Below are 25,291 nucleotides of genomic sequence, written 5' to 3'. Positions count from 1 at the left end.
CTGGGCAAGGGAAGTTACTGATGAACTGCAGAGAGTCCAATAGAAGGCCACAAAAGATGCTGGACTTTGACATACCAAGACAGGCCAAGGTAAAAGAATCCGTTCAAACTGAAGGGGTAAGAGAATGCAGGGAGGTTTAAATTCCTGTCTTCCAGGATGACCTGGAAGATGGATTATAGAAAAGACAAGTCAAAATGTTCTAATTGTTGCACAGTGGAAGGATGAGTTGCAAGAGTAACACATTGCAATAGGAGAAATTCTGATCGGCTGCAAAAAAAAAAAAAAAAAAAAAATAAAATTCACCATGAGAATGAAGTGCTAGAACAGATATCCCAGACAGGCTGTAGAAAGCCCATCCCTGAGGATATCAAAGACTTGATTAACAAGATTCTGATCAGCCTGGTTTAATGTTAATGCTAGCGACTCTCTGAGCAGGAGGTTAGACAAAATGACACTTCCAGCTTAAATTATTTTGTACAGCTATACTTGGTAAGAATTTTTACCTTACCTTATTAACTTTTATACACAATTCTGAATCATCTAAATTTATCTTTTTTGCCAAGTATCTTTCAGACCATTTCGTAGTGTTGCTCATCTAATTTCCTTTACAACAGTAGCAGTATTTTCCCAGTTTATTACCATATGCCTTTAGAACACAATCTTTACAAGAACTGTCTGTGTTAACACCCAAATTCATGTCTGTGCACCCTGGTCAATGGCATTCCCTATGCATTACTTAAATAAAAAAAGAAATACAGGGTACAAGCCTGACTTCTTTCCTGCAACCTCTACTCTCCCAGGGGAAGACAAAGAAGGGAATAAGGAAGAGAGACTTGAAGGTTGGAAGAAAAAAAACCTAGGGTAGATTTAATGAGGTAGTAATAGCAAATTACAAATGTATAAAAAAATATGTAAGTATGGAACTCTCCTTCCTCAGTTGGTAATTACTTTCCAACTGGAAAAGCTCAGGACTGGGTGGCAGATGGGGTGCCCAGGTCCAGGTTCGCAGTAGCAGCTCTCATCAGTCTTAGAGCAACCAATCCAGGCCTACCTGGGAAGGCAGAAGGAGACCTGTCTGGGTGGGTGGTGTTCTTCTCCAGTGAGGAAATAAGGAGCAGCAGCAGGAGCAAGTATTATACTTGTGAATAACTTAGGTGATAAAACCCACTGTTAAATCCACTCCTTGGTCCTGGTCCCATCTGTATGTTCCATCTCTTCCTTGACAACATGAAGCATCATGGGCTCACTGAGCTAAGAATAATTCACCTTTATGTTCCCAACCTAAATCTATTTGGAACACTTCAGCATACTGGTCCACCCAATGGCTGTTTCCATGCTCCTCAGTAGCTCTGTTTTTAGGCATGTGGGCATCTACATGCCCCACCTTCACCACTAATCTATCCTGTCAGGCAGCAATATCCTGCCACAGGTCAGCTGCCCAAATTGTTTTCCCCTTTCACTGCCAGTTATCCTGTTTCCACCTTTTCAGTCACTCCCACAAAGCATTAGCTACCATCCAGGCATCAGTGCACAGGTAAAGTGTTGGCCATTTCTCTTGCTCAGCAATTCCTAAGACAAGTTGGATGGCTTGGACCTCTGCAAATTGGCTCGGTTCACCTTCTCCCTCCTTCACTTCTGCAACCTGCTGCGTAGGGCTCCATCCTGCAGCTTTCCATCCCTGCTGGTTCTCTACAAGACAACAGGATCCATTGGTGCAAAGAGCATAGTGTTTGTCCTGATCAAGAAGTCTTTATATAGGGGGGTTTCCTCAGCCTGAGTCACTGCCTCTTCTGACGGCATCCCAAGCATTGTGCCCTCTGACCAATTTCTGATTACTTCCACCAAGCCTGAGTTATTGAGGCTTCATATTTGTGCTCTATGTGTTATTAGGGCAATCCACTTAACTCCAGGTAGCATCAGTGACATGGTGATTGGATGCTACCTTCCCCTCATACATCCAGATCAGGACCGGTAGTCGTGGTACCAGAAGGAGCTATGCCTCAGTGCTGATGACTTCTGAAGCAGCTCAAACTCCTTCATAAGCAGCCAGTATCTCCTTTTCTGTGGAAGTGTAATCGGCTTCTAAGCCTCTATAGCCCTGACTCGAGAACCCTAGGGGATGCCTTCAGATCTCCATTTGTGCTTTCTGGCAGAGGCTCCAGGTAAGACCATCATCCCCTGCTGCAGTAGAGCACATTCTTTATCTCTGGTCCTGTTCAGACAGATTTAGGGCCATGGCATGTACAATTTCTCATTTTATCTGTTCAAATGCCTGTACTTGTTCAGGGCCCCATACAACAAATGTGTCTTTTCCAAGTTACTTTATATAGAGGCTTCATATCACTGTATAGTTGAATATGCATCCTCCAAAAATCTACAACACCCAAGAAGGTCTGTGTACCTTTGATAGGTGGAGACATGGCTACTATCTTATTCACCAAATCCTTAGGAATGTGGCATCACCCATATTGCCATATGTTTCCCAAGAAGTACAACTCTTGGGCCAGTCCCGTAGCTTTACTTCTCTTAACAGCAAACACGGCTTCCAAGAGAAGGTCAATTATCTTTTTACCATTTTCAAAGACTTCATCTGCTGTGTCTCCCCATATAATATCATTGACGTACTGAAGATGCTCTGGAGTTCCATCCTTCTCCAGCACAGTTTGGATCAGTCCACCATGGCAGTTGGTTGGGCTGTGCTTCCATCCCTGGGGCAGTAGATTCCATGTACATTGGATTCCCCTCCAGGTGAAAGCTAACTGGGGTCAGCACTCTGCTGCCAAGGGAATGGAGAAAAAGGCATTAGCAATAACAATCACAGCATAACATTTTGCTGCCTTGGACTCCAGTTTCTACTGAAGTTCCAGCATGTCAGGCACAGTAGCACTCAGTGGTGGTGTTACTTCATTCAAGCCACGACAGCCCACAGTTAAAACTCCATGGCCCATCAGACTTCCTTGCTGGCCATACTGGACTGTTGAAGGATGAGTGAGTTTGCTGATGATTCCTTGGCTCTCTAATGTACATCTCACTGATGTACCCAGTGCTGTATGGGAAGCAGGGAGTCTCTGCTGGTTTGGTATGGCCAGTGATGGACTATGATGGATGCTGTTGGAAACTCTGTTCTTCCACTTTCATCAGGCCTACAATGGAAGAGTCATCTTAAAGTCCAGGCAAGTTAGACAGCTGCTTAATACAGTTGGTCTCTAAAGCTGCTACAGCAAAGGCCCATTTATACCCTTTTGCATCCCTGAAGTATGCTTTCTGAAGGAAATCTATACCAAGGATGCATGAAGGATTTGGCTGGCCACAACTGCATGTTTTTCCCAGTTGTGCCCAGTCATGCTCACCTCAGTTTCTATTACTGATAGGGTTTGAGAGCCTCCTGTAATTCCACAAATTGTGATGGATTCTTTCCCTACATGATTTGACAGAATCAGTGTTCACTGGGCAACAGTATCTACCAGGGCCTGATACCTTTTGGGTTCTGATGTGCCAGGTCATCAAATCCACACTGTCCAGTAAACTCAATTACACCTTTCCTCTACCTGGCTGGAGGCAGGGGACCTCTAATCTCTCAGCTATCTTCCACTGTCAACAGGTGCAGTTATATAGCTCATAGTTGCATCAGTGAATGGGTTTATACTGGGATTGTAACACTTGTTGCTAGAGACTGGTGCAGCCATCTTCTGGGAAAAGTCTTCTGGTCTGGGCATATACCTTGTAGCTCATATACTTGAGCCCTCAAGGTAGCAGTAAGTTGTCCGGGCCACAGTTTCATATCTTCTTAATGGCTGCACAGTTAATGCCTTGCTGCATGTCCCATTTTACTTGGGCTGGTTTCATAGGAGGACATCTCCTAACAATGGAGTCCCAGGTCCAGGAAGGAGCAGAGTTTCACTTCTCTGTCAACCTGCGTAGTCTACCTACTATCTCTTCAGTCGTTTTCTCCATGGCTGCAACAATGGAATAATGAAGGGACAGAGTATCCTCATATTGGTCAACCTTGCTAGCCACTTCATTAATTGTTGGTGTGTCACCACCAGGGTCTCCCCAGACCATTGTGGAAAGAGCACAGGAGTAAGCTGATGATGCACTCTGCACAAATTGATTTAATACGGGCTGGGGGCAGGGCAACTCATCAGAATCAACATTTATTTGCCAGTCACCATAAATCATCTCTTTCACCAACAGTTCTCTCAGGTATTTAATACAGTTTTCCACGTTATTCCACTTGCCTGGGCAATACTCAGTGTCATCCTTAAAGGGATATCTGCCCTTCACAGATGCCAGGAACCACCTCCAGAAGCTGACAGTGTTTCATTTCTTTACAATTGCTTTGCTGATGCCTCCATCTCTTACCAGGTTCCTCAGCTGCCTGGCTTCTTTATTATTTAAGAAGACTGTACCAGCTCCACCATCCCAGCACCAAAGCAACCAGGTGATAAGTGTCTCACCTTCATGACAGCCAAAGTCCTTTCATAGGTTTTGTAAGTCCTTCAGAGAAAAGGATAAAGTATTTCTTTCTGGCTCTTCTTCCCTCTGTATGTGTTGAGGAAAGGGCTACCTTTGAAGGACTTGCTGCTCAAGCTTTTGCAGAAGACTCTTCTTGGAAAGGACTTGGTCTTTCATCTTTCTCAGAGCTCTCTCCCAGATTTTCTTTCTTCCCTTGTATCTTTGGTAACACAGGGCTGAACTTCCTTTCTTCACTTCTTGACGACAGGAGCAACCTGTGCCACTATGGGTGCAGGGATGGCAGAAGTGCTTGTTGCAGTGTCTGATACAACAGTGACCTATGGTATGGGCAGAGGGACACCAACAAAGGCTGCTGTAAAAGTTTGGGTGGTAGTCATACTTGTGTTGTAACTCCCACACCTGCACCTGTGCCTACCGATAATAAACCCTGCACCATTTTAAGCCAAAGAAACATACAGGAACACAGACAACTATTTCCAGATCCTTCAAACTCTAATGGGGTCAACTTGGTGTGAAAAGAACATGCATAATTTCATATAAAAAGATCAAAGGTATAATCTGTAATATGGTTCATTAGAAGCCGTCCAAGGTACCCAGGCAGAGCCACTACCCAGCTTATTGCAGAGCAGACTAGTGGTGTCAGACACAACAAAAAAACCAATGCCCTTTGCCCAGCACTCCCAACCAAGAAGCAACAGAAACACACTAAACAGGTTGAAATAGTAAGATCTATATGGAAGTTGGGCAACAGTGTTGATAAACCATTACTTGCAATGACAGAGTAACGGTGAATGACACATTAATCATTGGTTTAAATTCCAACCTTTTCAGAGCAAAACATAATATGGAAATATTGAAGTACATACCTATGAATTTATTCGAGCTGCCCACTGGGTGCCAATAAATCTGTCACAGTTTTAGACAGCAACTATGTGACAGATACTCTCTGCTATTCCCCACTACCCTCCCAGGGGGAAGAAGGGAATAAGGAAGAGAGAATTTTAAGGCTGGAAGAAAAAAACTAGTGAGGCAGTAAGAGAAAAATGTATATAAAAATATGTAAGCATGGAACTCTCCCTCCTCAGTTGGTAATTACTTTCCAAGTGGAAAAGTCCTTCTCTGGACTGGGCAGCAGATGGGGGTGGCCAAGTGCAGGGTCTCAGTGACAGTTCACAAGAGTCTGAGAGCAACCAGGCCAGGCCGGCTTGGGAAGGCAGAACGCGACCTGTCTGGGGGAGGGCTGTTCTTCTTTCTCCAGTGAGGAAACAAGAAGCAGATCATGAGTAGCAGTGAGGAGCAGTGGCAGAGAGGCCTTAACCCAGCTAGCACACCAGCCAGAGAATCCATCAGTGGGCTCAAGAGAGCCATTTTATACTCAGCAGCATGAGAAGGAATCCTGTGATTGAGCAATTTGGGTCACTGGACCGACTGTCTCCTCCCCATAGGCTCAGCTGCTCTCAACGGGCTGGCAGGTGCTGGTGCTGTCCCAGGCAGGTTCCACTATCCTGGTCCTCTCAAACCAGGACAAAGAACATCAAAATCAGTAAGTGAACAGCCTCTTCAGACAGTTTGTGGGCCTATATCAAAGCATCATTCAGAAAACGATGCCATCAGCCTGATGTAACTAAAACAGCTCTTTATAGAACAATTGGAGGGGTGCAGTCATGCTTTAGACTTATTCCAGACCTCTCACCACAAAGACTCTAAATATGCCGATTATCTGAGTAGAGAGACATCATCCTGATGAGGCAAGATCAGAATATCTTACAAAAACCACGGAAAAGTCTACACAATAATTAGAACTGATATAACAGAAACTGGATGAATTTGACAGTGAAAAGCTCAAAGCCTTTCATGAAGAGCTAACACAAATTCCCATGATAAACTTAAAACCAATGTAATGGAAGAATTAGATTATTCCAAATGCCCTCTCAAGGAAGCCAATAAACCAGCTAATTAAATTCGTTTATATGTGGAAATGGATATCTTTCTCTTACTTACATATATGTTACACATACACTAACACCATTTTTAAGACTGAGTGCTATATTTCTGTTTATAATACCATGTGCAGTTTTGCTTACCTGTAGTCAAAGAGAGAAGCTTATGCTGAAAGGGCTGCAAGAATAATTACAGGAATTGAGAGAATATCTTATCCAAAGGCACTGTAAAAATTTTCCTTGTTCAGCCTAACAATAGGAAACCTGAAAGGGGATTTGGTTGCATGCTATAAATGTATCAGGGAGGAAGAAGAACAATTCAAAATAAAGGTTTTGTTAGTACAATCACAGATAAATACAAACTTAATCATAATCAGGTTCAGTGCATGAATAGTCCCAAAGTGGGTAACGAAGACAAGAAAAGGGGGGCAGGTATGATGTAAGGACACAATTATAATATAAAAATTGTGCCTATGTGTATGTATGCCTTGCTGATGTAAATGCTCTATGTACATAAATTTATATAAATACACACACAAACAAAGCCATACCACATAGTAACCAAAATTCAAAATCTAAATATAAGTTGTTCTAAACTGGAATTTTCAGTCTTTGTTATTCCCTTATGAACAGGGTAAATAAGCCAATTCACAAAGCCACCTATATCATAATGAGTATCCCACCTGCTTTGCTAAGACACAAGAACTGGCAGGAAGAAAGAACAGTACTACTATCTTGTTCTTCATTTTAAATTCCCCAAAACTTGGAAACACATAAGGATGCAGAAACTGGGTAAAATACCTTCACCCCCTCCTATTTCCCAACATGTTTATCACTTCTTGACCAAATCCTGGCCTTAGGTTTTTTTTATCTTTATTTGTCCTCAACTTCTGCAGAACCTGGCTCCCACGGAAGGAAAGAGGACTACAATTTTAAACCTTCAAGTTCTTGTTGAAGTAACAGCAATACCACTTCTCATGATTCACACTCAGTATTCACACAGAAAAGAATTTTTAATAACCCTAATCTTGCTCCATCATTGTCTAAAGGCACTACTTTAATTCTGAGGGATGAAACAAATTTAAAACAAACTTACCTGTTCACAGACATCACGGCACATCAGGTTGTCCTTTGCATGGTAACAACAAGACAAGCCTATGGAAAAGCAGAGGTGGGGAAAAAGATATTTAAAAGTACTGAAGTACTTAACTATCATTTCTGAACAGAAGCACCCACTTGATGGCCTATCAGGACAATTTGTCTGTTCCATGGATGACAGCAAGAAATCTTCCTTCACAGAAGATAGAAAAGAACATGAGAAATTTTTATTCCAAAACTGATGCAAATCCATTCATTGACTCTCACAGAATTACCCCTGAACACACACTGACTCCAAAAGGAGATCTTATTCCTCTCCCTTCTGCTTGTAGCCAAATTTCCACTACTTAACTTGCACAAGAACTTGGCACCTGAACAGAACAGAAAAGAAGTAGAACAGAGTAATAAAAAAGTGAACAAAAAAACCACCACGAAAAACTCCAGAGACTCAATGCCTTTGTAAACTGAATCATCTAATAGAATCTGAAAGGTACAAGAACCAGTTAGGAATCTGTGGAAAAGGAAATGTGAGCAGGAACTCCTTTTCACAAAGAGGTGAACACAGCTGCTCACTGAACTCTTGCTTCTTAAAAACTTGGAAGAAAATTGTGAATTATTTCACTAGTGATGGATGATTAAGAGTGGTTTTGCTAGATGTGATGGAAGTCATAGAGCCAGCACAAATACGTGTACATCAACAGGAACACAACTGAGAACTGAAGTGCTAAGAAATCACGAAACATCAAGGTTTAAATTAGCTTTTTTAATATTATACTTTGTTGCACTTTGAATGAAACATTTGGAAGTCCAACAGTCAACCCAACACCACCATGCCCACTAAACCATGTCCTGAAGGGCCACACTTACATGTTTTTTTAACACCTCCAGGGATGGTGACTCTATCACTTCCTGTTCCAATGCTTGATCACTCTTTCATTTAAGATTTTTTTCCTAAACCTCCCCTGGTGCAAATTGAAGCCATTTCCTCTCATCCTATTGCTAGAGATGTCACTTGGGAGAAGACGCCAACACTCACCTCACTATGACTTCCTTTCAGGTACCTGTAGAGAACTGTAAGGTCTTCTCTCAGCCACCTTTTTTCCAGGCTCAACAATCCCAATTCCCTCAGCTACTCCTTGTTAAGACTTGTCCAGACCCCTCATCAGCTTTGCTGTCCCTTTTAAGACAGACTCCATCACCTTGCTGCCTTTCTTGTTGTGAGTGGCCCAAAACTCAACACAGCAATCGAAACGTGGCCTCACCAGTGCCAGGTACAGGAGCACAATCACTTCCCTACTCCTGTTAGCCACACTTTTCCTGACACAAGCCTGGAAGCTGTTGGCCTTCTTGGCCACCTGGGCACACCACTGGCTCATATTCAGCTTGATGCTGACCAACACCCCTGAGATTGTTGTGACTGAGGTGCAGGACCCAGCACTTGGCCTTGGTAAACCTCATAGAACTGGCCTTAGTCCATCAATCCAGCCTGTGTTTTACAATACCTAGTTACTACATAGATTTTGACTGCATCAATAAGGAGGATTTGGGGCACAAATTCACCAATGATTTCACAACTTAGAAGTGTTTTCACCTGAAAGCTTATAGCTGTCACAAGAAAATAAACAACTAAAACCAAAAACCAAACCAAAACAACAACAAATCAATTCACCACTATCAACACCAAAGTTCTCCAATACTGAGAGGTCATTAAAAAAGAAAACTTCAGTTTGAAAATACCAAGGATTTGGAAAAAAAAACAACCAAAAACCAAAAAACCCCCAACAAACCATACCAAAAAGGCTGTCTGAAACATTCACAATTTAAATAGCTACCAGAGAACTGAGCTAAATTTTAATGCACAAATCTATCATTCCTGCAAGGAAAGGGAAGCGAATGTAGGACTTGTAACTAGTAAAAATTTTCATTAATAATTAGCATCAACAAAGCAAAATGCCAGTAATAAATGATGACAGCACCAAAAATCTGCTTACAACATGATAAAATGGAAATATTAAATTGTAAAATTGACTTCAATTTTTTTTGTCCATTTTCTACCACTGCAGAAAAGGATCGAGATATCCCACAGCAGGCTTAAAAATCTTTATAATTTGAGGGCTACACATGGGATCTTCCAGGTTTTTCTGCAGTATTTTCAGCAAGCTATTTTGTGGCAAGAATCAACTCATCCCAGTTGATTAGCAGGCTTCACCATGTTCAAATTCAGTTATGATTTCACTTTGCTCTACATTTTATTAGTCCTGGTATTAGAAGTATATAACATCAATTCAAAAACATTAACATTTAGGAACAGTTAGTTTTTCTTAAGGCAAGAGTTGCACTTATTTTCAGTAATATTTCTAAATTTTAGTGACTATGCAATCAGACTGAAAGCACACTAACAGTGCTGGAGAAAACATTCGAGTTCACAATCAAAAGATATCCAGCAAATTAATTCTTTTAAGTAAAAAAAAAAAACAACGAAACAACCACAAAAACTAATCAAACATACTTAAACTTGGGCTTTACTCACAAACAGAAATATTGGCTATTCAATCTTAGTTTTGTTGTTTTGTTTCACCCTAAGGCTCAGAAATTTTTCATTATATACTTTTTTATTGAGAATAACTGCTACATTTAAAAGATCTAAGAATTCAAAGGTCTCAATCTATCAATAGAATTTACATTGGCTTAGTTGACAATGCATGGGTTTAACTGTGCATGTCACTACAATTTCAGTTCATTATTATCTTAGGCAACATTTTATTAAGCACTCCTCTGCATAGATTCTTTAATACTCTGTTGCCTTTTATCCATTAGCTTCCAGTGGATTTAAACCCTCCTATGATGAACTAACACACACCCAGGATAGTTCTCAATCTCAATCACTTCCACTCCTGAATTTCAAGTCTTATAAATTATACCAAAGCATGTAACAGTGAAGTAACATTATGCTGAATTTTATGGTAGTTTCACTCCTTTTATACAAAATGATTATCAACTGAAGGTATCTTGAATTAGCAGGAAAGTAAACTGGCCCAATAGCACTGTACTGCTTAAGTCAGAAATAGAAGTTATAAACAATACCCATTCCAAACATAATCCTCAGTTTTCTTTTCAGTTAACCTCTTCCAAAATGTTTTATGCCATCTTGTTCAGTTGGTTCCTTACTTTCCCATTCCCACTTTAACTGAAACAGAGTATTAGGGGTTCGAAGGGACCTCAAAAGATCACCGAATCCAACTGCCCTGACAGAGCAGGATCACGCAGTGTAGGTCACATAGGAAGACATCCAGGTGGTTTTTTAATGTCTCCAGAGAAGAAGACTCCATAACCTCACTGGGCAGCCTGTTCCAGTGTTCTGTCTCTTAAACATAAGCTTTCCCTTATGTTTATGCAGAACATCCTATGCTCCAGCTTGCACCCACTGCCCTTTGTCCTATTATTGGACATCACTAAGATCCTGGCTCCATCCTCCTGACACTCTTTACATATTTATAAACATTGACGAGGTCCCCCCTCAGTCTCCTTTTCTCCAAGCTGCAGAGCCCCATCTGCCTCAGCCTTTCCTCATAAGGGAGATGTTCCACTCCCTTCATCATCTTGGTTGATCTGCGCTGGACTCTCTCAAGCAGTTCCCGGTCCTTCTGGAACTGGACACAGAACTGGACACAATATTCTAGATGTGGCCTCACCAGGGCAGAGTAGAGGGGGAGGAGAACCTCTCTCAACCTACTAACCACCCCCCTTCTAATGCACCCCAGGATGCCATTGGCCTTCTTGGCCACAAGGGCACATTGCTGGCTCATGGTCATCCTTCCATCCACCAGCACCCCCAGGTTCCTTTCCCCTATCCTGCTCTCCAACAGCTCAGTCCCCAACCTGTACTGGTACCTGGGGTTGTTCTTTCCCAGATGCAAGACTTTACATTTGCCTTTCTTGTAATATTTTAAATTTCTCCCTGACCAACTTTCCAACCTGTCTAGTTCTCGCTGAATGGCAGCACAGTCTCCTGATGTGTCAGCCATTCCTCCCAATTTTGCATCATCAGCAAACTTGCTGACAGTGCAAATTTTACTAAAATTTTTTTTCTCTAGTTTTACTAAAAAGATTTTCACTTCAAAATTTTATTCATGTCCAACTACAAGATATCTACCCTTCCCTCACTGATAAGACATACTATTTCAGCAGGTTTTATCTTATATAATTAGGTTTATATCATCAGGTCTACACTTTTATAGTAGGTTTCTCATGAGAAAGCTGGACTAGACTATGTTATATTTCATCATATTAGCTTTTTACTGCCTTCTTCCTAAAACTGTGCATTAGTAGAAACAAGAACTACAGAACAACAAAGTGCCCATAACTGCTTCAGTGATTGCAGTCTTGAAACTATTACATATCTTGTATTCATTCCAGTAGCAGCATTACCAATGTAATGTATTTATTAAATGTTATTTGCTAACATCTGTGCTTGTGCTGCTTTAATTTTTGATTACTCTTTTTTGGTCCTGTCAAAAAGCTACTCGCTATCACAACTTCAACATAGGAAACTATCACTGTCATTCTCTCTATTAAATGTCTTGCCTTCACTTTTTAATAATTCAGCACCTTGTTCAATGCCATTCCTCTTACTGAAAATGTTAGCAAAACCACAAGGAATACAAGCTCTGGAATACAAGGGCTATTCTGACATTTTATAACGGCAATCCACTCAGGTTTTACCCATTTGGGGCAAGAGGCGAAGTCTTCTGCCTGTCAAACCACAGCCTGGGGAATTTACCCATTGCCAGCATGACAGCCAAAGACACAAATCCCGGACCCGAGCACCGTAAGCCGGTGGGGCAAAAGAAGAGGCAGGATGCGGGCAAGATGGCCGCACCCCCCCATCCTCATCCTCAGCACCTCAGGTGCTGAAGCCCCACATTCTCCGGTTGTTGGCCTCCGCACCAGGGCTCCACGCTCCAGCTTTCCACGGCGAAGCAGGGGTGGAGGGAGTGGCCGGACACGGAGACAGCGGCAAGAGGACGGACGCCAGGAAGGCAGCGCTGCCCCTTCCTGGCAGCGCCTCGCAGCCATCAGGGGAGCCGACTCCGACTCTCCCGTGACGCCGCCCCGCGCCCCACGGCCTCCCGCTCCCAAGAGGTCGGCGCGGGCATCAGCGAGTGCCGGGGTACCCTGCGGCCAGGCAGCCCGCCCCTCGCTGCGGCGAAACAGCAGCGACCCACGGGGCCGGGCCGGGCCGCGCCCCATCCCTTTGGGCGACCGCTACCACCCCAAGGCTTCGGCACCCCGCAGACGGCCTCGCCCCTGCGCCATGTTGTTGGAGAGAGACCCGCGGGGCCGCCCCCCGACCCCCTCCTCTGCGTCTCGCTACTCACCGGCCGCCCCAGGGATGAGCAGCGGAGCCACCGCCAGGCAGAGCAGGCCCCAGGGCCGCCGAGCGGACGTTACCGCCATGGCCCGGTCGTGAACCCGACGCGCGGCTCCGCCTCACGACCCCCGCCCGCCCGCCCGACGGACGAGCTCTGACGCCGCCTGCGCTCCCGCCCCGCTGCACCCGCTCCCGGCCCCGCTGTGCTCCCGCCGCCACCATTGGCTGCGGATTCCCCGACAGACCCCGCCCCGCACCGCCGCCTGGCAGGCAGGGGCATTCCGGCGGGCGGCAGCGGTCGCTGCCGAGAGCTGGGGCTGGGGCTGGGGCCGCCATCCATCCCGCACCGCCCCGCCCCGCCCGGCGGGTAAGGGCGGCCGGCAAAGCGGCGCAGGGCTCGCTGAAGAACGGCGTCCGGCGGCGGATCTCGCCGGTCTTCGGCACGGCATCGCGGAGGGACCCGCGCTGGGCTGTCTGTGCGCACCGGTTCTGTGCTGTCTGCGCCCACCTTCGCCTCCTCCTCGCACCGGTACCCCGCAGCCTTCCTTCCCACCCCCTGCACATAGAGCAACAAGTGCGTGCCCGGAGAGGGGGTTGGGGTGGATAGGGCTTAAAAAGAGGGCTAAGGAGAGAAGGAACAATATTTAGGAGAAAGGTTTTGTGGAGGCAGAAACCTCCATGAGGTTAGTTTATTGGTATAATATTGACATTATTAATTTATTTCTACACATTACTTTTAATTTATTGATTTAATGATTGATTGTATTGATTTAATGTACTGATTGTATAACGCTTTCCTGCTTGAAGTAAATTTGTGTATACGACGACCGTGTGGAAGGAATGAACTGAAGTGCACGGAGCATCGTTAGCCAGGTGACACCTGAGGCTGTATTCCCTCAAGTACAGGGATGAGGCCATTATGCCTGCAGCTTGTTGATTCACCGCAAGCTCTTGCTCCCAGGAGAAGCTCTCGGGCTGGCGGTAACACAGTTTGAGCCCGGTGTGCATCTGGGGGGTGTCCGGGTTACCGGTGACGGGTGGGGAAGCTGTCTCAGCCTCTGGCTTCAAATCTGGTTGTTTCAAGGTGAATGTGGCAGGTTCTGACAGCTCTAGGCTTCTTAAATGAGCTCTTTAGCGTCCCATTAACAGGTTCTAGCAACAGCTTTCTAGGAACATCTTTAAGAACTCAGAAAATCTTGGTGTCCTGCAAACCACTTATATATTTTTTTTAATCTATCGTCCCAAATAATACCTTTTCCAAATACAATCTGACAAGCTACCTAGCTATTAATGGCTCCGTGGTCTTCTACAGCCTAGAGAATCTGTAGGAATACAGTGCTCTTTAAATGCAGTATCAAATTCATAAATGGTCCAGAAAAAAACTGAGGCAATACAGGAGAGCACTGCAATGAGATGAAAAAGTTTTGAATCTTGTCTGTCTGCCTATGCACTAGTATAGAGTAATTAAATCCTTTATGGAATCTTGCTCCAAACTTCTTTGTGGAATAAAGACATAAGAGATAATTGTACATTTAGTTGTATTTTAATTTGCAGACTAAGAAAGTTGTTGCTGTAATAGCAAATTTAAGAAACTGAAAAGTGAAAATGTAATCTGATAATAAAAATCCCCAAATTTTTCATACCAGGACAGAAATTATGCTTATATATAAGTGGGCTTACATGTCAGTTAAATGGCTGGGCTTTTACCCCAAAACCCAAGGTTAGCCTAATTTTTTTTTCCTGCGATCTCAGGACTTAAAATTCATCGTGAGCCCACGAGGTGGCGGCAGACCCCAAACCAAAATTAGCCATATGGCCAAATTTGAGGCCTGGTTTAGTTACTCTGAAAACACAAGGAGCCTGAACCATATGAATGCATTTTTCCCCACTTGCACTAAATGGTTTTCTTTGACTTGAGTTTGGGTGAGGGAGAATTACCGTGCAGTCTGCTTCCCCTCTAAGCCTTTTATGTGCAAAGTTGTTATAAAAAATAACTTACCCCCCAAGTAAACAAGCAAGGATGGGATTATACCTGGGACTTCAAAGGCTCTGCACTTCCACTTCAAGTCACCAGTTCCAGAAGAAAAACACTGAGACTACTGAAAGTCCCTCCTTCAGTTTAAATAAGCCAACTGAAGTATTGTAAGCTTTTAAAATTTTGCTTTCAGCAAGGACAGTACAAATTTTAAACTAATTGTTCTAGAAAGCAATGACTTTTATTCCTTGGGAGCTTGGATGCTGAGTCTTCTGACTAATGTTTTCCAGTTAAACCATGCATATCTGCCTTTCTAAAAGAGAAACCATTTGAAAATGGATTCCTACCCAGTATTTAACAATGAGAAGTGGAATTTTGTGGCCTGAAGTAACTCAGTGCCCCAGCGAAAGGCGGTTTGCTACAAATACACAGACAGCATTCTTTTTAAGTCTGGTCACCCTTCTGCAAATGTGTCTTGTTTTGCTGCCCCTGTCGCCTACTAAAGGAAAACAAATATTTTATATTCTACGTTTCTTGTTGCTTATTATATAATAAAATCTGCTCCCTCAGCTGCATTTTTTGTATTAGTTTGAATAGTTAGTTTATTATATTTTGTTGAGTAGTGTTTGATCGTTCTTCCTGATCCTAAAAATTGCTGAAATACTAAAAGGTTTCAACATTTTCTGGACTGAAAAATATTTTTTAAAAATATCCTGGACTGTTCCATATTTGAATTTAACATATTATTACATGTGTTTTCAAGTGTACATAAATCATGTGCACCATAAAAATTGACTCCCCAACCTTTTGAGATCTCCAAGAACCAATATACAAAACTACACTTCTCAACATGCTACTTTTTCAGACAGAAGGCTGTTTTCACCTTATATACCTTATGTTTTTATTTTCATTTAGTTACTGGGAGCCAGTAGCATTTTCCCTCTTGTTAATTTCCAAACCCATTGTATTTTGGCTATTAATACTTTAAAAAAACAGCTTTGCTGTTATACTTGGGATATCTACACCTTATAGTTTGAAAGGTACTTAGAACATTTGTAGACTTATGCTAATTAGTAATAATTTTTCTGATCTGTGTCTGAACAACTGGACACCTGCATGACAAGCCAATGCCAGATTTTTTAGTGCATGTTGAATATCCTTCCTGTGCTGAGGGTCATTCCATTTAATTTCTCTTTTGAAACCGGGTAGGGCTTTACAGCTACCTCAAATGTGTCTGTGTGCAAACTGGTAGCAACTGTGAGACCAATTTTGGGTCTGTCCTCAACAAGCTGCTTAGCTAGTAAGTGAGGCTGTTGCCCTTGTATTCAAACTAAGAAAGGTTTGCTACAGTAAAACCTTTTTCAAAGAGATTTTGTTCTTAAACAGGAGAACCTTTTTGTTCGGGCAAGCTTTAGGTTTTTCTCCATTTTTTTCTCCATTAGATCTCAGGCAGCATTTTACAGCTGGCTTTCCAAATAATGAGTAAGAAAGATTAACTTATTTTTAGATTACTTCACTCTTTTTAAAACCCAGAAAACTACAATTATATTAAAAGGAGAAATACAAAAGCAAGATTTGCTGGCTGCTATTATATCAGGAGCAGTGTGCAGTTAAACTGATGAAGTTGTATATAAAGCAAAATAGATACGAAATTAAAGCTGGTAAAGATGTGCATTAATGCTAAATACAATGTCTACTAATAATTTTACGCAAGTTAAATATGTAGTGCATATTAGAATTCATAAGATTTGCCACAGGCAAATAATTATGTTACATATATCAAGTCTGGAAGGACAGCCAACTGCAAGAGATTAAATAAATGTGGATCATTTAATTAATTACAATTTGCTATGGAGGTAGTAAAGAAGTAAATACTATTTTGTCATCATCAGAGAGCATAAGTTAAAAATCTGTTTGTTAAAAATCCACTGTTTTATAAAGGAATTTAAAAATATCTCATGTTTGCTAGACAGAGGCAGTTTTGATGTTCATAAAAGGTGCCATAAAAAAATCTGACTCTGCTCTACATTGTATAGCTTCTCAACAGAGTAAATAAACTGAAACTAAAGTCACCTGTCAGTCTAAATTTTAAACCCCTGAAACCATGTGATTCTCTTCAAATGAAAATGCTAAGTGAAGTAAAATATATTTCTTGGTAACAGAGGTTATGAAATGGATAATTTAGAAACAGTTTATGGGCTGATGGAAGCATCAGGACCATTCACTTTCTTTAACAGAAAAACTGCATCAGGTAAGCCTAGTTACCATGTCCTTCCACATGAAAGAAGGTGATGCTAAATGTACTGCCTTAAAAAATGTCTCCAAGGTACATTTATATTTACACTATTTGGTCAGATACTTTTTACTCTCTATACTGCTTTCTATGAGCTATATTCTTTGTACTGTTGTCTATAATGGAGATAATGTAATAGTATCGATTAGCTGCCTTCAAGACTACAGTTTCTAGCAAGTGTGAAGAGTATGTAAAAAGCTCTCTATTGGGAAAAACTGATTTCTGGAGTATCATTAAGGGATTGATGAAAGAAAAAGGGTTTTTTCGGTTTGAGAAGCTCAAAATGAGGGAAACCATACAGGAAGATTCTAGAATATGGGCAGTAGAAAATTGATCCCTTCAAAATGTTAAAAAAGCATATTTTAAATGGAATCGTGTTCAGTCCAGTACAATCCTTCAAACATCCTAGTGATCTAAATCTAAACTCAAGTGTCTAAATATAAGGTCTGCTGAACCTGAAGCATAGTAGAGATGGGCTGTACTCATGCCAGTCAAAATCCCATCTTATCCCATCTTCTAATCCCATCTTCTAGGCCCCAGTAGGCCCTAGCTCACCATCCAAGACAATAATAGCATTTAGCCAGTGATGATACATGTATGGTTTTTTAAAATACAGATAAGTTGGATATTAATTTTGCTTTTCAACTTGGGCTTCAGTATCAGCAGTGCATCTGCCAGCATATCATAAGTATGGGCTGGAGTTAACAAAGGATGCATTCAAGAACATTGAGAACCAGAACTTTTCTTCAACATGTGTTATCTGTTTGTAGAGTTACATGGAGAGTACCTGTAAGTAAGCATGGAGGGAAATTTTACCATATGAGTAAGCACATGTGAGTATGTGCAACTGAAGCAACAATACAGCAAGCAAAGCACCCATCTCTCCTTCTGAAGGAGCCTCTTCTGGAAGATTTGGACTTTAAAAGAGAGGATTGTGGGCATGCTGTGCGTAGAGATAACACAGATTGAAGAAGTTAAAAAAATAAACATTTTAATACTTTATTTTTACAGTATTCCCTCCTTCTTCAAGTTCTATACTATTCTTAATACTTTAAGAACTGGGGAGTGCTTACTTACAGTCCCAGTGACAGTACAGCAACCCTGAAGAAGCTGTAAGCCACTGCAATCATGTGAGCCTTAGCAGAAGGAGCCTTTGTAAGAAATTGAGATTAGCAGTTTGCAATATTATTTCAATGAAGACACTAACAGTCCATGGATCTTCCAGACATGGATAGATGGAAATGAGATTCTCTGTAGTGGCTCAGGTCTGCCAATACAAAACAGGACAATAGGTTCAACCGAAGCAGAACATCACATAGGAACTAACCATGATACTCCTAGATGTTCTTTTGCCTGAGAAAGAAGAGCCTCATAACAGTGACTTTATGGCCCTTGATCTACAACAGACTCTCAGCTAGATGAACTCATACTGGTGGCAACACACTGATCTTTAAGATGTAGGATAGCTGCCAACAGTCAAAACGAATTTCAGTTGTTCACAGGAACAATCAAAGTTCTCTTCATTGGATACTTCAAGGAGATTGAGGGTCTGTACACTCCCACCAGAAGGTGGCTGTGATGTTTTGAGGAGGGCACAGGCTAATTTTGTGATACCAATACAAAGACCTAGAGAGAGGGTGTTTAGGACCCTGAGGGATCCAGAGGGGCAGAACAGAGAGGAGTCAGTGGTTCCTCCCAATCCCTGCCATGCTTTATAAAAACCAGGAGGACAGTAATTCTGCACCTTCCTGCTCCTTTCTTCCTTGAGGCTTTGCTGTGCTTGGAGATCTTGGACAGAGGCTTCTGCACTTTGCCATCAGGCCACCACTTGCTCAGCAGGATCCAAATGCATCAGGTACTGGGAAGGGGCCTGGACACTTTTCCAGAGTCAGATCAGGAGGAACTTTTGGTACAGGTGCTGGAGCATGTCCACATACAGACAATGAAGATGGTGAGGGGTCAGAAACCCAAGTCTTGCAAGGAGTGGCTGAGGGAACTGGGGTTGTTTAGTCTGAAGAAAAGGAGGCTGAGGGGAAACTTATCACTCTCTATAACTACATGAAAGATGGTTGTTGTGGGTGTCAGTCTCTTCTCCCAAGTAACAAGCAATAGAACAAGAGGAAAGGGTCTCAGGTTGTGCCAGGGGAGGTTCATATTGGATATTAGGAAAAATACCTTTACTGAAAAGATTGTCAGGCACTGGAACAGGCTGCCCAGGGAAGTGGTGGAATCGCCATCTCTGGGGAAGTGGTGGAATCGCCATCTCTGGAGGTATTTAAGAGATGCGTAGATGTGGCACTTAGGGCTATGGTAGACTTGGTGGTCTAGACAGTTGGACTAGATGATCTTAAAGGTCTTTTCCAACCTCAACAATTCTCATTCTACAGGTAAGTACTGTGTCCTCAACCACTCCTGAGATGAAGTCCCTCCTGGAATCGTATGGACTGTTTTCTCCAGCAGCAGTGTGCTTTGTTCTCTGTCTGAAACCCTAGGATGGCAGTAGCATCCAGGATATCACCTGAGCCATCGCTGCCAAAGGGCACAGCCACACTCAGTGTCCACAGCCTCTCTAGGGAGCAGGGAAGTGTGTGGCAGTGTGTTTCCACCTTTGCACTGCAGCGGTTTTCATGAACTGATCAAAAAGTAACTGATTTCCAAAATGCACATGTTAAGGGGATGTGTTGCACATGTGTTGGATCCAACAGTCCAAGAGAGGCAAGGCTGCCAAAGCTCTGCATTCCCAATAGGCCAGTAGTGAGGCTGCAAATGTGCCAGTAGGCACATGCACACCACGGATACATCTGCAACACCTAAGTATGAATACCTGGCTGGCCACAGAGAGCACCCACAGGAATGAGTGGTCTCATCCTCCTCCACTGACTGGCTGAACAGGATGGAAGTCACCAGTGAGAACATGCATATACACATGTATGGAGTGGACTGACCCAGAAGATGAGCTCAGACACACAGTCTGCCCAGTAGCTGCCCCAGAACCCCAGTCCCCCCAGTTGCTGGTATCTGGGGCTGCACTCCCACTCCAGCTGATGACACCCAGACTGGTACTCCAGCCACTGGTACCATGGAGACACAGTCTCATGTGAACCATGGCCCTATTCCAGCTGCTTATCTTGGTCTCTCTCAGCAGAGGCTACTCTTGGGCCTGCTCACCCCAGTCTCTCCCATTGCTGAATCATAGACACATAGGACATTCTGCCCATGGTCTGGCTCCAGCTGCTGCAGTTGGACATCCCTGCACCTTCAGAACTGAGTTTTTCATACAGGAAAAGATGCAGATAGGGATTAAAAAAGATTAACACAGGCTGAACAGACATCATGTGCCCGATTCTTCAACAATGTAAACAAAATTTCTGCTACTGGCAATTACAGAGCTCTTTTCTGTTTCATAACTGAATTAATTAGAAACCCGTCTCATGGATGTTGAATTTTAATCTTTATATACCTTTTCATACCAACAAATATTGCAATTCTTTATGCACAGAACCCTATCAGCATAACTTGTTCTGGCTTTTTTCTCTTCTAGAGGCACCATTACATCTCAAAGGCTAAGGATTTCAATCTTATTTTCAAGAAGATCTCAGGAAAACTCAAGGTTATGGGTTCTGCAGACTTCCGGACACATTATTTGCAGTCTAGTTAAATTCATGAAGAAAATGCTGTGCCTACCTTTTTTTCCAATCTGGAAAACCTGGGAACAACTCCAGCTACTCCAAACCAAATTTATGAGACTCACAAAACCACAGCAGTCCATCACATCAGTAAGGTGATTTTCAGTGTAAGATTTTAATAACTGTTCTCCCACAAAATAATGAACAGTGACACAAATCCCAAGACAAAAACATTCTCTAAGCAGTGCAAGCAAACCAACATACCTTCCAGGTTTCCTCTAGCTGATGAAACTCCACAGCCCAAGCCTATGTTGGCCACCAGAGGAGCCTTTCCGCAGCATCCCACAACACAAGTGGTCACCCAAACACACACATAATGAATGACACTGCAGTATACCCCTTCAAAATGTGCCTGTGCACTTCCCCACTGTTAGTACCAGCTGAAACATCACAGCTTGATAAATAAAGCACGTTTGTGAGAGCACTGAATAAGAAATTTAGAATTTTTGATTTCCTATTTAAAAGAAATCTATTTTCTACCGGGACCACCTGTTGCACTATATGCAGTCCATTACTGTGCACTGGTGTTCTGGTTTGAGACAGGACAAAACCATTTTTCTTTTAATAAATTTATTTTTTAATTAGGTCTCTTTTAAGTAAGTGTGCTTGCTGAAATTAACAGCATGTTTTCCAGTCAGTCTGGTTCTAGGACTTTTAATGCTCAATGTATATGGTTATTGCTGGAGAATCATATGCAGAGGGTTGAGGAACCTATGAGGGGAGGTGTGCTGCTGGATTTGGCATTAACAAAATAGCATCTTGTTGGGGATGTGAACGTTGGGGATGTGAAGGGGGCAACCTTGGCTGTAGTGACCATGAAATGGTAGAGTTTACCATTTTGTGTGGAAGAAGTAGAGAAATAAGTAAGATTACAACCCTGGACTTCAGGAATGCGAAGTTTAGCCTTTTCAAAGACCTACGAAGTGGAATTGCATGGGTCAGAGCTCTGGAAGTTATGGATGCCCAAGAAAATGGGGCAACCTTCAAACACTACTTGCTCCAAGCTCAAGACCCTATAGAAATCAAGCAGAGGAGGTAGGAGACCTGTGCCCTAATGGCTGATGATGCAGGGAAAGCAGAGTTACTGAATGCCTTCTTTGCTTCATTCTTCACTGCAAAAGCCAGACCTCTTGATTACCAGACCCTGGAGGAAAGAGATAAGGTCTAGAGAGAGGAAGACTTTCCTTTGGTAGAGGAGGACCAGGTTAGAGACCACTCAACCAAACTGGATATCCATAAATCCATGAGCCCTGATGGGATGCAACTATGAATTACAAGAGAGCTGGCAGATGGTATTGCTAGACCACTCTCCATCATCTTTGAGAGGTCATGGAGAACAGGAGAGGTGCCTGAGGCCTGGGAGATGGCTAATGTCACTCCAGTAATTAAAAAGGTCAAGAAGGAGGACCCAGGAACTACAGGCTGGTTAGTCTCACCTCTGTCCACAGTAGGGTGTTGGGAAAAATTGTTCTGGATATCATCGGGAGAAGTCAGCATGGATTCACCCAATGGAAATCATGCTTGAGCATTTGGATTGCCTTCTGTGATGTCATCACGGGGTGGCTAGATGATGGGAGAGCAGTGAATGTTATCTACCTTGACTTCAGCAAGGCTTTGATACTGTGTCCAATGACATCCTCATTAGGAAACTCAAGAAGTGTGGGCTAGAGGAGTGGCCAGTGTGGTGGATTGAGAGCTGGCTGTGTGACAGAACTCAGAGGGTGGTGACCAATGCAGCAGGGTTGAGTTGGAGGCCTGGAACCAGTGGTGTCCCACAGGGGTCAGTACTCAGTCTGATCTTGTTCAACATGTTCATCAGTCACCTGGATGAGGGGACAGTCTCTCCTCAGCAGTTTTGCTGAAGATACAAGGCTGGGAGGGGTGGCTGATACTCCAGAGGGCTGTGCTGCCATTCAGCATGACCTGGACAGGCTGGAGAGCTGGGCAGAGAAGAACCTGATGAGGTTCAGTAAGAACAAGTTTAAGGTACTGTATCTGGGGAAGAAGAACCCCAAGCACCAGCATAGGTTAGGGATAGACCTGCTGGAAAGCAGTTCAGAGGACACCTATTTGGGGGTCCTGATAGGCAGCAAACTATCCATGAGCCAGCAGTGTGTCCTTGCTGTCAGGAAGGCCAACAGAAGCCTGGGTTGCATAAAGAAGAGTGTGGCCAGTAGGTCAAGAGAGGTCATTGTCCCCCTCTACTCTGCCCTGGTGAGGCCACAGATGGAATATTGCATCCAGTTCTGGGCTCCCCAGTTCCAGAGAGACAGGGAGCTACTGGAGACAGTCCAGAGGAGGACAACAAGGATGACTGGTGGATTGGATCATCTGTCTTGAGGAAAGGCTGAGAGAGCTGGGCCTCTTTAGCCTGGAGAAGACCGAGGGAAGACCTTTGTAATGTCTACAAGTATCTGAAGGGTGGGTGCAGGAAAGATGGAGCCAGACTCTTTGCAGTAGTTCCCAGTGACAGGATGAGGGGCAAGAGGCACAAGCTACAACACAGGAAATTCCATTTAAACAGAAGAATAAACCCTACTTCTTTACTATGAGGGTGACAAAGCAGTGGAACAGGCTGCCCAGGGAGGTTATGGAGTCCCCTTCTCTGGTGATATTTAAAACCTGCCTGGATCCAGTCCTGTGTGGTATGCTCTAAGTGATCCTATTTTAATGGAGAGCTGGACTAGATGATCTCTAGTGGTCCCTTCCAACTCTGGTAATTCTGCTGTCTGTCATTTGTTTAATTGCTGACTAGTAATACAAGCTAGCACACAAATCTCCTGAATTCAGCATCCCCTCTAAAATGATCTTAAAATATCCTCACATCTAATTTACTTGCAGTAACCACTTGTTGTTCATGGATTTTCAGTTGTTAGATTCAGTCCATCAGAGCATGAAACACAGAAGGTTAATAAAAACTAACGTTAGTAGACACCAACATCACTATGCTATTTCCAGGCCATAAATTTCCTGAGTTAGGAGACACATGAGAGGGACTCAGGGTTTTACTGAATTTTGGTTGCTTATAGTGGTGAAACAAGCCTTCCTTTAGCCACTCATGGGAGAGACACGTTCTGAGCCAAACATTCATACCCCCAGTGGAAGTTTAAACAGGCACAGAACATTTTGACCTAGCTTTTGGCTTTTGGGACACCTTATAGCTTGCCATTTTTGAGAGACAGCTTGCTGGATGAAGTACCTTTTGGCAATCCTGTCAGGCCATTTCTAAGCCAAAATAAGTGGATGCACATAATGTTACAAAAAATGTGACATCTTGCCCTATTCTTTAAAAATTGTTTACATCCTCCTTTTCCTTCAGGATCGTAACACCAGTCTAAAATTGAGTTTTGCACAGAAACAATCCACTCCAACATAAGCTGATTTTACTTGCTGCTCTGTGATGCACTGAGGTAATCTGTATTAGTAGTCTGAAAACCTCAGCAGCTCTACTACTTCTATGTAAATGTAAACAGAACACTTTGTCAGTAGTTATTTTGCCCAAGAAATCAGAGACACCAGCACTGTACTTATGCAAACATAATTGTGTGACACAAGGAAGATCAGGCTCTTTACTGTTACCTGTATGGCACACATATGATTGATTGCCTCAGAATTAGCAACCCCCTTGTCCTGGTTTGGGCCAGGATAAAGGTAACTTCCCATCTTGTAATTTTGCTTTCAGCTGGGTCTCTTGTAAGTTGCTGTACTTGCTAAAATTAACAGCAAGTTTCTCAGTGTCCACTTCTGGGACTGAAAACACTCAATGTTTATAGTTACAGCTAGAGACTGGTGTGCAGAGCCAAGGACACTGCTTAGCTCTGAGGAACATTTTGCTCTCCAGGAGAAAGGGAGTAAGGAGATCACACCTGCAACCTTCCTTTAGGAGGAGTGGACAAAATAAATGACTAAAATTGACCAGAGTATTCAATCCCATACATGTCATACTCAGTATAAATTTAAGGAATCACGTGGGTCAAACCCCTTCTTTCTTCCCCTTCTTCGCCTGTTCCGTTTGCTTCAGCATCCTGGAAGGATTCTGTCCGTTCCTCTGCCTGTGGTCCTGATCCATGCCAGCCTTCATCTGTGTTCCTGCCTCCAGCTCCTGACTGCTGCCAACTCCAGGAGTCCAGCCTGGACTTTCCAAGGGCTGCCCTGCAGCCTCGGTGGTGGTGTGAAGAGTTAGTGGGGGAAAAGGGGGGAGGAATGTGGTATCATTCTCTTGTGTATTTGTACATATTTAGTAATTTTTCCTTTTTATCATTACTGTTTCATTAAAGCTGTGTAGTTTAGTTTCCAACCCATCAGTCTCTCTCCCTTATTCTCTCTCCTTTCTTTATCAGGGAGGGGAAGGGGATTACTAATGTCATTCAGTTTCCTGGGCAGGCCAGTGTTAAGCCATGACACCCCTTTATAATTTTTACACCAGCAGAAACTCCTTCTGAAGAAAGGAAT

At 43.1% G+C, this 25,291-nt stretch overlaps 1 protein-coding gene across 5 annotated transcripts in view; it reads right to left on the bottom strand.

Moving 5' to 3' along the window:
* Positions 1 to 13,047, bottom strand: part of RECK (reversion inducing cysteine rich protein with kazal motifs) — a 59,629-nt gene extending 46,582 nt beyond the window's left edge. For 4 of the 5 annotated variants that reach the window (XR_011724321.1, XR_011724320.1, XM_071736260.1 and 1 more), the window contains exons 1-2: positions 12,893 to 13,047; positions 7,513 to 7,571 (exon numbers count right to left, since the gene is read on the bottom strand). Coding sequence is in view for 2 of the 5 variants with exons in the window: in XM_071736260.1 (XP_071592361.1) it covers positions 7,513 to 7,571; positions 12,893 to 12,971 (138 nt within the window). In the remaining 3 variants the exon portion in view is untranslated. Of the gene's footprint in view, positions 1 to 6,560; positions 6,595 to 7,512; positions 7,572 to 12,892 lie in introns of all 5 variants that reach the window. The other variant, XM_071736263.1, reaches the window with a different exon arrangement.
* Positions 13,048 to 25,291: the final 12,244 nt, after the last annotated feature.

The sequence above is a fragment of the Heliangelus exortis genome, chromosome 2 (assembly GCF_036169615.1).
Source record: "Heliangelus exortis chromosome 2, bHelExo1.hap1, whole genome shotgun sequence".
Taxonomy (NCBI): domain Eukaryota; kingdom Metazoa; phylum Chordata; class Aves; order Apodiformes; family Trochilidae; genus Heliangelus; species Heliangelus exortis.
The sequence above is the reverse complement of the archived record's forward strand: the minus strand, read 5'-3'. Positions and strand labels throughout refer to the sequence as shown.